This window comes from Lonchura striata, chromosome Z, assembly GCF_046129695.1.
Source record: "Lonchura striata isolate bLonStr1 chromosome Z, bLonStr1.mat, whole genome shotgun sequence".
Classification (NCBI taxonomy): Eukaryota; Metazoa; Chordata; class Aves; order Passeriformes; family Estrildidae; genus Lonchura; species Lonchura striata.
Genome location: NC_134642.1, coordinates 37,769,232 through 37,784,108, shown reverse-complemented (window position 1 = coordinate 37,784,108; position 14,877 = coordinate 37,769,232). Strand labels below are relative to the sequence as shown.

The 14,877-nt window shown below is 41.7% G+C and overlaps 1 protein-coding gene across 2 annotated transcripts in view; it reads right to left on the bottom strand.

Moving 5' to 3' along the window:
* RANBP3L (RAN binding protein 3 like) overlaps positions 1-14,877 on the bottom strand; it is a 40,763-nt gene that overhangs the window by 5,751 nt on the left and 20,135 nt on the right. The window contains exons 9-15 of one of the 2 annotated variants that reach the window (XM_021551787.2): positions 9,209-9,326; positions 7,676-7,775; positions 5,842-5,972; positions 4,710-4,830; positions 4,044-4,186; positions 2,506-2,695; positions 989-1,545 (exon numbers count right to left, since the gene is read on the bottom strand). In XM_021551787.2, the coding sequence (XP_021407462.1) occupies positions 1,538-1,545; positions 2,506-2,695; positions 4,044-4,186; positions 4,710-4,830; positions 5,842-5,972; positions 7,676-7,775; positions 9,209-9,326 (811 nt within the window). In that variant the 3' untranslated portion in view covers positions 989-1,537. Of the gene's footprint in view, positions 1-988; positions 1,546-2,505; positions 2,696-4,043; positions 4,187-4,709; positions 4,831-5,841; positions 5,973-7,675; positions 7,776-9,208; positions 9,327-14,877 lie in introns of those variants that run through there. The other variant, XM_021551780.3, reaches the window with a different exon arrangement.

The following is a 14,877-nucleotide window of genomic DNA, read 5'->3' as shown; positions in this document are numbered from 1 at the left end:
ATAATTCACTTACTATGTATATCATATTTGCTTTCTTCTTCAGTCTTAAGCACTAAAAACAATTCTTGTAAAGATACTATAAAGATAATAAAGATCTAATTTTTTATGTCTTTTACAGTGTCATGAAATACATCATCTAGGCAACTGTGTGAGTTCATTTTAATAAGTAGGAAATTGCTATATTAAGAAAAGAAAACCACTGCAGGGGGGGGACGAGAAAAAAAAAGTAGAATGGAATGACATAAAATGGAGGCAGTTTTTGTAAATTCTTTATCTCTTGTAAAGAAACAGTCCCTGAGGACTTAGGCTTCTTAACATTTATATATTCTTAAGGAGCAGTAATCTTCAAAACTGAGTTACATAAATAAAAATAAGATGACTTATTCACATACACCCTTCAATAAAAATGAAAGAAGGAAATTTTAAAAATTAGAACTAATGCTCTTAAAAAACCAGGCTCTGTTCTCTTGTATCTAAATGGACATATCTATGCTGATATTTAAAACTGACCTCTTCCTGTTCAAAACCCATAAGGCCTATTATTCTTCCATTTTGGTAAAAGGGAGCTCCAGGGACAGTCATGAGTGAGATTGAATGTCTGAAAGTGGAGAGTGACTTGGATACCTGAAGGTGGAGAGTGACTTGGACTTCAGTAACTGAAATGCATGCAAATTAACACATTGTGGCTCTGAGAAGAGATTAAGATAAGCAGAAGAGCTAGAAGCCATTAAAAAAGGGCTTGAAAGGGATTGTTAAAACTCTTGTTACAAACTGGAATAAATGAGGCACAGATGGTTACCCTGAAAGGACAAGGGAAAACAACACCTCACACATTTCAGAGTCTGTTTGCTGGCTGCCATCTGAATATTTTTATCAGAAGTCTCTGCAAACCAAAATAAATATTTCACTTGTGTATCTGTGTTCCTACACTGCTTTGAAAACCCCTTTCCCCTCTTTTTTATTTTTTTCTTTTTTTTTTTTTTTTTTTTTTTTCTGAAAGAATAAAGAGTTCTTATTAGGAATTTTGGGAAGGAATCAAGCTCCATCCAAAATTTCCAAGTTATCAGAAACTCTGTTCAGTTTTGGGTCACCTCACTATAAGAAGGATGTAAAGATATTGCAGTCTATCAGGAGGATAACGAAGATGGTGAAGGGCGTTAAGGGGAAGCTGTATGAAATGCAGCTGAGGTCACTTGGCTTGTTGTCCCTGGAGAAGGAGGTCTTCAACTTCCTCATGAGGGGAAGAGGAGGAGCACAAACAGATCTCTTCTCTGTGGTGACCAGTGGCAACACCCAAGGGAATGGCCTGGAGCTGTGTCAGTGGAGGTTTAGGTTTGGTATCAGGAAAAGGTTCTTCCCCAGAGGGTGGCTGAGCACTGAACAGCTCCCCAGGGCAGTGATCACAGCACCACCCTGGCAGAGTTCAAGAAGCATTTGGAAAATGCTCTCAGGGACAGGGTGTGACTCTTGGGGTGTGCTGTCAGTGCCAGGAGTTGGATTCGATGATCCTTTAGGGTACCTTCCAATTCAGCATATTCTAAGATTCTATGATAAAAGGAAAGAAAAGATTGTTTCCTTAGGGAAACAGTACTTACAGCTGTTACTGATCATTTCTTGATTCTTGATGAATAGTTGTTGGAAGGAATGTTTATAAGGACAGTATGTTACCTAGTTGCAGAGGGAAACTAATCCTGTAAGCAACAACTCAAAGTTGCCTGATGTAGTCCCTCTGTTGAAAAACCACTCCTAATTGGAAGCTCCTGTATATGCTGTAGCAGTTTGACACAAGCAGTGAATTTGCTCCACAAATATGATTTCTCTTTTGGTAGGTAAGTCTAACAGCTCTTTCTGCCTTGCTGTCTGCAAATGTGACTGCAGCCCTGTTGTGAGTTACATTAAAAGAAGCATTAAGGCATTAATGTCTTATTTTAGTGGCATTTTTCTCTCTGAGAAATCCACATTTTTGTTATGATGAAGAACGCTGGCAGAACTGGTGTGTAAATATTGTCCTGCAGATTTCCTAGTCGTTACAGCTGATCAAGGAACATGTTTTAAATTAAGTTAACCATGACACTATAAATATATTAGTAAACACATTGTGCTCCAGGCTTTTAGCAACAAGCTAGTCACTGATGTGAATGGACTCATACTTCATTTACTCAAGGTAAAAGCAGTATCTCAACATCTCCAGTCATTTCTACTGAAATATACTGATAAAGCATTTAGATTATTATTGATAATATAATTTTTTTTAAACTTCAAGCATTTTTCAAGTATATTCCATGCCTAGAAATATGTGTAGATACTTGAGCTGGCAAAATCTTACATTTTAACAGTAATAAGTCAGAATACTAAAAGGAATTACCCTATTTCTACCTGAAAAAGGGATATCTGTATCAGATAAAAGTTATAGTCATCATTAAAAAAAAAAAAAAAGTCCCATTTTCATTACTTTAAGCAAATACCCTGAAAGGATTACACATTTCCAGCAAAACCTCCACTTACCAGATCCAGTGCTGCTCACTTGAGTTAGTTCATCATCTTCATCATCACTATCACAGTTTAATGGCTGAAAAGCTGTTTCTGACTCTGTGTCTACTTGATGCGCATCTGGCTCTTGCTCAGCAAAGCTTCGCAAGGCCACAAGGCGATGATGTATTGCTGCATACAGGTGTTCAGTGTCTTTTGAGCTTGCCTGCAGAACATAAAATGTATAGTCAAAAACAACAGATAAAAATCCATTTAAAAAATAATGAAAGAGTTGTATTTTGTCTCTTCTAATCAAAACAGTCAACTTAATATTCACAATTAATAATTAACATCCAAATACTAATGCCAATACAAATAATGTTAAGTTTATCTACGTGGTCTGAGCTTTATATGCAGCTGTTGATTGTTTTCTGTATAGTTACAAGATACATGAGCTATGGAATTACTTTCCCTGAAGAACAACTCAGTTTTTATAGATTATTTGATATTGCAGATGATTCCTGAGCTTGTTTCTAGAAGTAGGAAAGCCCTGACATGTCAATATATACAGTCACCAGGTGGATACTGTAGGGATGGGTACTAGCCTCTTCAGTGACTGTAGAAGCAGCTTCCTACAACCCTTGCCACACCCATATAGCTCTCATATATTGTGACCTCATACATGTCTATTTTTACTGCTTAGTAGTGCCAAGACAATTTTACAGAATGCAAATTACATGCCCTATGAAAACAGTGCAGCACCTGGAAATCAAGACATTTCTAATTCTCACAAGCAGACCAGCAGTCCAGCACATCCATAGTTAAGCCATTCCCTGTTAGGAAGTGATAGATTTACAGTACTTGCATATACAGTGCATGGTGCTTTGCTTGTGTATGATATGTGACACTTCCTGGAACTATTTGTCTTTCCCAGCAAGCTGAATCCTTCCTAGAAAGATCTACTAGGGAAACTGTAAACATCCTTAAACTCATGTGGATGTTCTCACTTTCAAACTTAGGATGTAAGTGCTTTATATTTGAAAATAGGTCCAGCACATTTCCATCTCCAATTTAGCCCTTGCTGGAGAAAATCTCAGGGTTCTCAAGACTATTGTCTTACACAGGGCGATATTGAAACTCTGTATTTTTCTCAACTGAGAAATGGAGGTCCTACACTGGATGGATTTATTTCAGGTGCTGTGTTGAGAATCATGGCAGAAAGCTGCTGCCTTTTACCAGTGTAACTTACAAAATTTTAACTACCTGTGAAGAAATTGTCAGTGTATTCCTTCCATTAAAATAGAGACATTTCTGAATGTTACTGGAATGATACCCATTCCATTGGTGGTATGTGAACCAGAGTCTGAAAATGTCTGTCTTAAGGCTAGATCATATCATCACATCTGTTTTTTTGAAATATCATTCTAACACATTCCATAATAAAAGCCATGTAACATCCAAGCTGAGAATAGTCTGATAGAGCATGAAGGCCATTTGCTAAAACCAACCTTCATCAACCCTTCTGACTTCTAGATGAAGTGGGGTTTTGGGTGGAGCTGTCGTCTCCTACTCACCTGAGTTAAAAATACTTGAATAGAATGGTCCTCTTGATCTGTTGCAGTGAAGCACAGGCTCTTTCTGTTTGCTCTTTTTATAACCATTTGTTCCCAGAGTTGGGTGTTGAGAATCAGTCTCAAGCTACCTTGATTTCGCATAACTAAAATAAGACGGTTAATAAGATATGCTGCAGTTGTTTTCTCCAGCACTTGTATACAAGTAATATTTTCATCAATTATTCTTTCTAATTTGGTATAAAACCCTGATATAGTGAGATTTTTTTTTAAATATCCAAATATTTTCATTTCTTTCAGTATGTCTGGCACACAAAGGAAATAATCTGCTGAAACTGTGCAATACAGTACAAAAAAGTAACAGCACAGTAACAACATTCCAAAAGAGTCTTGAAACAGAGCTGCTGAAAAAGCAGAACCAATAAAGAGCAAACTCTTAGACTGGTGACTGAGCTAGTACAGCAGACACACTGCATTAGAGAAGTACACAGAATCTAACAATACATGTGAGCCTGGTTCCTCAGTCTGTAACACTGAGAACTTTAGCACAAAAAACGATTCTCAGCAATGTGACTTAAATATAACAATCTTTTCAGATTTAAATGTTCTGAAATAAACTCTGGCCATTTGGTGTTTTCTGTATGGTATATCTCATTATTTAACTCATACTTAGCCTTGATTGCAACATTCCATGCTTATTGCTAGAAGTGTCATTAAGCCTCAGGGATCCTCTGCCTCTTTCAGTCCAACTTAAAGAAAGCTTATTAAATACAAAGAGCTTGCAGTTAATCTGAAAGAGAAATACATGATGAAAAGTGCCAGCTAATGCTAGTTTTATTGGCTCTAAAATAACAACTTCATGGTTGTAAAACTTTTGATATGGCTTTTAATACATCCATGTATTACATTGCATGTGCACAAAGGTACACAGCTATTATCTATACATAAATATATAGATATATCACCTTTATTACTTAAAATGAAAGGGCTCTTAGATCTGTGAGCTCTTTTCTCATCATAGAAAACATTCAGCATGAGTCCCAGTTTAATTTTGCAAATATTTCATCTTCATTAACAGTTTGTCTGTTGAGGAAGTTGCTGAGGCCCTTCAGTTTTGCTGCTACTGTGTTTTTAGGTGTAGCAGCAGTCTGTGATATCCACCGCCATATCTAAATTTGTTCCAAAAGTTGTACAACCTTATTTTCTCACTCATTACAAATGTTATGCAGCAGAATACCAGTACTCCTACTAGAAGAGTACAGCTCTAAAAACAGTAAAACTTCTGTGGTCTGCCAAGACAGAAGAATTAATCAAAAATAAAATAATGGTAAGATTTTTTAAAATCACAATTGCTATTTTCTGAGAAAATAATATTTTGAAGACAAAGAATAAAAATATACACCCTGCCAGGTTGGAAAGATAATTGCTATTTTATCTGAACTATAAAATCACTTTAACAACACATTGCTTTTTTCCCCCAAAATTTTTTTTCACAAACCCCATCTTCACTCAAATCACTTCCAGTTCCAAGGTTGTGGTTACAGCTAGTATACTAGGCAGATGCTTATAAAATACCACTGAAATAGTCATTTACTAAAAAGGACTACAAAATGAGCAAATATAATATGAAAAAGAATGCTCCAGCTTAAAAAAAAATGGGTTAGCTGAGACATAGCTTTAAAAAAAGCAAAAATTTAAAATAGAAATTGAAGTTGTTTTTAGATTGCTGCATCTGCAATAGATCTAGATGCTCTTTTTAACAACTAAACTACTCACCATCAAGGTTTTATGAAATACACACCTGCAATACATTTTGTTCTGCTTCTTCTCCAGTTATAACTTCAACTTTATCTAACAGAATTTTCTCCACTGGCTTGGAAACACAAGCAGCTGCTGATTCAATTAGTGTTGCATTCCTCAACAAAGGTCTTTCTGTAGAGAAAAAAAAAAAAAAAAAGACATTCTATCTATACAGGGAATATTTTGTGAATATTTTTAGGATAACAAAACTAGTACAGGTCACACAGGATGTGACCTCAGTAATTGTTTAGTGTTATTAATAAGTTTTTGGCCAAAGCAACAAACATTAGAGGAAAAGACAGGAATACAAAACACCTCACCAAAAAGGCTCATACAGAATTGAACAGGGCTGTTTATAGTTGCAGAAGTTTGTCCCAAGGGACAAACAGAAACAATCAGAAACAAGGCCTAAATATTTAGAAACTAATTTTCAAATTGAACTCATCTGATATATTGTTATGCCAAGTATCCCAATATTCAGAATAATAATACATATACAATGAATATTTAACAGGAACACAGAGGAAAAGACTTGAAAGGAACAATGTTGTTACAAAGCTCTGTATCTTTGCATAATCTATACACATGTTCTGAGGGCTTTATATTTAGAATTTTTTACTTGTAAGAATGCTTACACAAATCATAGGATCTAATAAATCTTTTAGTAAAGAGGAGTGCAGAATTTGTCAAGAAGGATCACAACAGGGGCTGTTGGGGACTCCCTCACAGCCTAGGTTTACCTGGCTTGCTTAGTAGAAAATCTCACACCAGAGTCACAAACAAGCCCTGAAATCTGTCTGTATAGAACTTTCAGTCCCACAATTATGATCCAAAATAACAAAGATATGAGAATTTGAAAAATACAAGCAGCAGACAGCCTAAAATTTTAATTCAACAATGTGGTCCATAAGGCATTCATAAAGGTTCCTGCACTTTTTTCCAAACAATAAGTAATCACAGAATTACAAGGTTGGAAGAGACCTTCAAGATCATTGAGTTCAACCCCTTCACTAGCACCACAACTAAACCATCGCACCAAGTGACACATAAGTCTTTTTTTAAACACATCCAGGGATGGTGACTCCACCACCTCCCTGGGAAAACTGTTCCAGGACTTTATCACTCTTTCAGTAAAAAAGTTTTTTCCTAATATGCAACCTATCTCTCCCTTGATACAGCTTAAGACCGAGTCCTCTGGTTCTGTCAGTGGCTGCCTGGAGAAAGAGACCAACCCCCACCTGACTACAGCTACCCTTCAGGGAGTTGTAGTGTCACATCCGAGTCTCCTTTTCTCCAGGCTAAACACCCCCAGCTCCCTTGGCCCTCCCTCTCACGGCCTGTGTTCCCAGTCCCTCCCCAGCCTCGCTGCCTCCTCTGGATGCACTCAAGTATGTCAACGTCCTTCCCAAACTGAGGGGCCAGAACTGACACAGCACTCAAAGTGTGGCCTCACTAGTGCCAAGTACAGTACATTCTGTTCTGTGGCACCATCAACCAACCCAAGAGAACAGTTGTCCTGGAACAAGCCATCTTCCCACTTCAGCCTCTTCTGAGGCAAAGAGGGCATTAAGCATAATAATAATCTGTAATAATCTGTACTCTGTAATATTTCTTGAGTAATTCAGATCATGCTTTCTGAAGTTCCAGTTCACATGTCATAAAACAAACTCTACCTGCTTTCTGAATATAGATTTTGGCACATACTCTAAGCATACTCATGACTGGATATCTTGAGAACAGATGAAAATTACTGACCACCACTCATTTGACATCCTCTAAAATACAGTGAGATATAATAATAAAGCTAACAGTGCTTGTTTCCTGAGTATGCTTACTTGCTTGTGGCCTGACATGAGAAGATCCTGTGGACATGAATGTTATTTCTCCTTTGAGTAAATCAACTTCATTACACAGCTTGGGATGCCTCTCAGGACTCTGGAAAAACACCGGGGAAATAAGAATTCCTATTTTTAAAACTGGCTATGTTACTTTATATCAAACAGAACATTCAATCATTTAATGCATGCTAGGCTGAAGATTAGCAATTTTAATAGCTTCAGAGTAAAACTAGCCCAGATGATACAATTTCAGTCTGAAGAGGAAGTAATATTATTATCATAGAATCAGTATGTCTTTCTTCCTCTGAGAAGAATGACTTCTTTGTGTGGATCCTGGACTAGTATTTAAATCCACTGAAGAATTCAGATGTTAAGGTACTGGTTTATTTCCAATTCAAGCTTATAGTAGTTTTAAACTACTCAGAATAAGAAGAGTCTCAGAAGAGTAGTTTAAAACTCTCAGACACCACAAACTTAAGCCTCAGAGGGATTAAAAATTTCTATCACCTTCAGTTTTGCAGATGAATTTTCTTAGGCATGTCTGAATAAATGCTTGTGGCTTCTGACAATGCTCAGTGCTGCAACTCCTACCTTATAAATAAATCTTGGCCAGAAGGCATAGCCCAAACCTATGGTTGCCAAGCTTTTTACCTAGCAGATAACCATACAGTTTTCATCCTACTTCAATTAAAATCTGAATTTCAATTCTATTTTCAATGGTGCAGATCTCAGCTCAGGAACCACTTTTTTGTCCTAGAGTCCTTCAGAACTTAAGCTGCCTCACAAGCATGCACAATATGCTTTAACATGGACACTCTCTAGGGTGTCCAATTTTTCCCTTGCAGTTATTTATCACAGAATTGCAGGATGGTTTGGGTTGAAGGAGACCTTAAAAATCATCTGGTTCCAACTTCTCTGCAATGCAATGGGACACCTTTAATTAGACTAGGTTGCTCAGAGCCCCATCCAGCTCGGCCTCGGATGGTCACCCTGGATGACCTCCAGGGATGGGGCATCCACAGTGCATTTCCAGCCAAATGTTTTACTGTAGTCTCACCACCCTCAACAAGAAGAATTTCTTCCTAATATTGAACCTATACCTACTGTCCATCAGTTTGAAGCCATTTTCCCTTGTCCTGTCACTCTGTGCTCCTGTGAACAGTCTCTCTTCAGCTTTCTTGTAGGCTTCCCTTCAGACAGACAACCTCTTTACCATTACAAGGGAAGTTAATTAGAGCAGTAGGAACCATATTCTTTTATCTTAGATTGTGGGTGTTCCACTTCACATGGAATAGAAAAAAAAAGCCTCTTTTTCAAGTCAAAAACCAGAAGTGCATATTGGCAAGCATTAGTAATTAAAGAATGTATATAGGGTGGTGAAGATAAGAATGCCTGTGCCTCCAGCAGCAAATCCTTACATATTTTATCCTCAAGAGACATTGGAATCATATTTACTGAGATCTTTAAAAGAAGAAGGACCTAAAAAGAACTAATATCTGAAAAAGTAATTGTACTCTTAAGTACACTGACCTTGATAAAAAGTCTCCCGGCATGTGCAGATCCAACCAAAACTCTTTCAACCATGTTTTCCCCGAACACAAAATCAGAATTGCTGTTTTGTAGACCTCTTTCTTTGAGCAACTGACTTCTGTGGGAACAAAATAACTTAAGAATGTGATTTAGAGCTATTTAAATCACTTTAAAGATTCACCAGACCTAACATTAAAGAAAAACAAAAAGGTAATCATGTAAGTAATCAGACAAATTCTTTAAGAGAATCTGAGAATATTCTCTATGGAACATTTCACAAAAGGAGCAGAGTATCACACTGCATTTCATTAAGATTACTGAGGATATTCCTTAGACCAAAGAAAAAGCAGTAAAACAGCATGCCATTTCTCCTCAGAGAAGTGTCTTACTCCAGAAATTTTAATGAGTTACTTTTGTTTCCCTGTTTCCTTTTGCTCCTCCAAAGGACTACCAACAATTAACAGCTATCCTTTCAAGTTCTCCAGTGCTCTGCTGAATAATGTACACCCTGGTGCCTTACAGGCATTCCTTCATCATCCTCCTAAAATCTTGAAATGCAGGAAGGCAGTGCATTCACATACACACATAGACACTAAAAAAAATGTATAGATGTGATAGCAGATGGCTTAAGATGAGTTAAAATAGGAGAGAAAAGTGTTTCCATTTTTCAATTACCTGTTCTATAGATATACTTAAAAAAAGAAGATAACTCAATACTTGCAATCCTTTGGTACTGGCCAACTAAATTTTAGAGATTTCATTGAAGAATATTCTATCCAAGTAGATTTGTGATTTGACCTGCTAATTACATAGCCACTTTAACAGGTTTCATTTTTTTTAGTAAAAGTCACTAGAAAAGTCCTTGTAAACTCCTTTATGTGGAAGTTGTTCCTGCTGCTGGTTTGGTTTTGGGGTTTTTTGGGGGGTTTGTTTTTCTGGGTTTTGGGCTTGTTTGTTTGTTTTATAAAGGGGTTACATGTTATTTATGCTTTCTTTAGAGCTTAATCCTGCACATCTTGCTGGCATAGGCAAAACTATGAAAGTTCTTTTCACTTTCTGTTCCAGAAGGGTGACTTAGAAGGAAGACAGCCTGACACTGTATCACAAACTGCATTTTTCAGCACCACTAACTTCCATTTCACAGTATTTATCACTCTTGGGAGGGCTTAACATAACATATGTCATGTACATGATATTCCTGTTAATTAGCTGAGTTTGTTGGCAGAACTTTGACAATTTCCTCTGAAATAGTTTCTCTGTTCAAAACTACAGTGTGCTTGAAATCTCTTCAAGGATGAAGGGCTAACTGAGTACTGCCTCTCTCAATCTTTCTTAATGACAAAAATATTCCTTAGCATTCACATGCCTGATGTGTTGCTAAGATTAGAACCAAAACAGAAAATACTTATCTTTTCAGCCTTTAAAGCTTCTAAGCATGTTTTGGGCCATGAACAAGAAATCTGAAGTGTGTTAATGAGTTTTTTCATCCTTACACTCATTAATAAAATTCACTGGAATGTGACCAATACTGAAATTTCAACTGCTACTTCTAGACTGTTCCCTTAGCAGCTTAAGGACAGCACCCCAAAAAAGCTAAAAAAACAAGAATTAGAAACTTATTTCTAAGAAAAAATATGGGAAATTGTTTTGATTATATTCAGATTTTTTTTATTATATTCAGAAATTAAGAAAAATTAATCAGTGCAATCAGTTCTCTTTTTAAGAGAAAGTTAACTGGAAGTGCCAGCCTTAAAATGTTATTAAAACCTAAATAGTCTTATGTTGCTGTATGGCAAGAACAAAGTGTTCTTGTCAGGTATGCATTGTCAGGGATGCATAGAACAAAGTGTTCTTGCCCCAGGGATGGCATTGTCATGGAGATACAAAACACAGTCACTGATATCAGGGAATGATCACTAACAAGGAACAATGGGAGTAGAAATATGGATAAAGGACTCAAATGGGATTATGAGAGGGGAATAGATTCAGGTACTGGACTTCTCAGAGTCTGAGTAGCCCCCAGTTCCAGGGCTGGCCTCAAACCCTTTCAGTTTTCTAAGCAAATCCTAGTACAATGTTGAGTTGATGTGATTGGAAGCCTTTGTATTCCCACTGTTAGATTTCTGTCACTTATGATACAAGCTTTGCAAGCTTTTAATCAGAATCAACAAACTGGATTTTTTTCCTTTTTAGTTCATTATTATAATCAGCTGAGAAAATGAAAATTAGCGGTTGCATGAAACATGGACAGCTGAAGCAACTGCAGAGGGATAACAAGGTATTTTCACTCACCTCTCCACAGAATCATATTGTCACCCTGATTCTTAAGACTTCCTAAAGCCTTCTGAGTTTACATTCCTTTGGAGAACTTTCCCACACAATTTCTGTAAACAACGTATTGTTTACATTCTTTTATGGGGTGGAAAGCACTTGATGTACTGGTGGTTTGTCCAATGTCTTTGGAGAGGTGGACCGTTCACTCTCCAATCCAATGTCACCCTTGGGAAGGTATAAAAGACAGAGTCAGATAATAAACGTCCCTTTTTTACCTTGCAAGCAGCAGGTGGTCCGCGTGGTGCTTTCACGTGTCCCACAGCGACATCTGGTGACCGCCGACGTGTATTGCAGCTTAGGCTGAAAGCACGCGGGTGAGGTGTTTTTTTCTCTCTCTGTCCAGCGCTCTGCCTGTCGCTATTGTTGGTAATGGAGAGTTTTGAGAGCATCAGGGAGGAGTCAGTGGCTTTGAGCGTTTGGAGGGAGGTGTTGAAGCGGAAACGCGTTCTCTTTTATTGGGATGATTTTGAGAGGCTGTTTTTATGGGCAAGGGAACAGGGATTCTTTCCCAGTCTTGCCGAGGCTCTGTCCTGGGAGAAATGGGCTCCTGTGGGAGACCGCCTCATGGATGCCCTGCTTGATAATCGTTTTGAAGGCATTGGGCCGCTGCTGATGTTGTGGAAGAGATTGGATGCCATCTGGCAGGGCTCTGACACTGGTGGCTCTCGTGATTCTCTGAGAAATTTTTCTACCTCTGATGTTGGGGAGGCCGAGTCCCTGGGGCGTGGCCCGGATTCCCCTTGTGCCCAGGAGAGTGAGTCAGAGGACGGCTTCTCCTCTGGGGAGCCCCGGGCTCCCAGCCCGCTGGCTCCGAGCGTCCGGTCGGTGGAGCGGGTCCGACCGCCCCGCCCTGCCCCGCGCCGCTGGCATGGTGGGACGAAGGGGAAAGAACTTCCTCTTTGTGCCTTCCCGGCGATCGGGGGCGAACGGGGGCTTGTGGACCAGCCCTCGCCTCGGGTTGCATCTGGCTCAGTGAAGGTGAATTGCCCGAATTGTGGGGTCACGTTCCCCTTTAAAGCGACCCAGGCGGATTCGCCCGGATCGGTTTCGGGTTCATCTTCCGAGGATGAGTCAGCTCCAATCCCTGAGCCTGCGCAGCCTGCTGGGCGTGCGCAGGCGGTGGGGGCCGCCAAGGACGGGGCGTTGGTCTCTGTTCCGTCGGGCTCCGCCCCAGCAGGCGGGCAGCCCGTCCCGTCCCGCCTGATGGGGGCGGTGCCCGCCGGGCGGTTGCGTGTCGCGGGTCCGAAGCTCCTTGGGGGCGTGCCGGCCTCCGTTGTGTCGTCCCGCAGTGACATTTCTCCGCGCTCCGCGTCTCCCTCTACATCCCGCCCTTCCCCCGCCCCGGGGGACAGGAATGCTGAGCTGGGGTTGCGGTCCGCGCCGCCGCCTGCGTCCGCCGCAGTGTCCTCTGCTGATGGTGCGGAGGGCACTGCTGGGACGCCGGCTGGGTCGGCTCCATCTTCCCCGCCTGCCGCGGGGGCTGGGACTGCTGACGCGGCTGGCGGGAGACCGGTGACTCCCCGTGGCCGTGGATCCTCCCTGTCGTCCTTCTGGACCCTCCCCCCTTGCCAGGTGACCGTGCGCCCGAGAAACTACGGGCGGTTCTGGCAGGAGGTCCTCGATAAGGCTGAGGAGATGTGTGACCTTGGTCCCTCGCAGAGCCTGCCGGATCACGGGGAAGGCTCCTCTGGCTCTGCTGATGCTGCAGGGGGTGTGGTGTCCAGTGATGTCGCACTGCCTCGCAGCCCAGGAGCTTCCACTGTCCCAGAGTCCACGGGACATGAGACAGTGGACGATGCAGCCTTGCCAGGGGGTCTTCAGGCTTTCCCTGTGCTCAGGGGTGTTACTCACAACACTCATCAGCCTTTTTCGTTTAAGGTGTTGAAGGAAATCCGAGACACTGTGGCACAATATGGTCTTGGGTCTGATGAGGTTATGCACACGATTCGGCTACTTGTTACTGACCTGCTGACGCCTTTTGATATTCGCGCTGTGGCACAGGCTCTTTTTAACCCTGTGCAGTTTGACCTGTTTGAGGACAAATGGGTTAGTCTAGTGGCTAGTGCAGTGCGGAAGAATGCTACACGAGGGCAGCAGGATCCCAGGCGTGTTGTTAACGCTGACATGTTGATGGGCACAGGAAATTATGTTGATCCTCGGGGGCAGGCTGGATACGATCCTCTTGTGCTTGATCAATGCCGGACGTTAGGCTTGGCAGCTATAATCCAGGCCCTAGAAATGGCTGCTCCAATGGAGCCCTTTCTGACTGTTGTTCAAAGGGCTGACGAGCCTTTCATAGACTTTGCATCGAGGTTGACTGCCTCTGTAGAGCGGCAGGTGGTAGAAACTGAGCTGAGGCGAATGGTCCTTGCAAGATTTGCTAGGATCCATTGTAACGCAGAATGCAAAAGAGTCATACAGGCTCTTCCTGAAGGGGCTACCATTTCACAGATGGCAGCAGCCTGTGTAGACATAGGCCCGTCGGTTCGGAAGGTGGATTCTTGGGCTGCTGCCGCACAGCCAGTCTGGAAGCAGCCGCAGGGGGCTGCTCAGACAAGCACCAAACGAGGGAAGAAAACACAGAAGGGAAAATTTCCCTTGTATGTGTGTGGCCGGTGCGGAAGGCCAGGCCATCTATCAGATGTTTGCAAGGCGACTGTTCATGCAAGTGGCCAGGCAATCCCGAGCTCGGGAAACGGGAAGCGGAGCGCGAAAGGGGGGCGCGCTCAGACACAAGTTCCTCTCCAGACCCCGGAGCCCATGGAGGTCTGCTCAGCCAGCTCGTAGCCAGCACCTGCGGGTCAGCAGGTGTGGATGTCTGCACAGCAGCAACAGTTGTTTTGGACTCTTGCAAGGTGCACAAGGTTCCCCTGGACGCCTTTGGTCCTTTGGGTGAGGGCATGAGTGCCTTCCTTATGGGGAGGTCTAGTGCCACCCTTCAGGGCATCATTGTGCATCTGGGTCTTATAGATGCAGACTTCACAGGGCAGATCTGTGCAATGATCTCCACGCCCACCCCCCCTGTTACAATCCCAAAAGGGACACGGCTTGCTCAACTTGTGCCTTTTAAGTCTTCTGTTCGCAGGACGGCTGACCAGTCACGAGGGGATGGCGGTTTTGGATCCACTGGACCGCCTCAAGTTCACTGGACCGCTGTCCTGACTAAAGACCGTCCCGAGATGCTGTGTACCCTGTCCATCCCTGGTGCGATGCCGTCAGAGATCCGCCTGCGCGGGCTCCTTGACAGCGGCGCTGATGTCACGGTTCTCTCCCTTGCCGCCTGGCCTCCAGACTGGCCCCTGGATCCAGCGGAGACGTCTGTCGCTGGCCTGGGA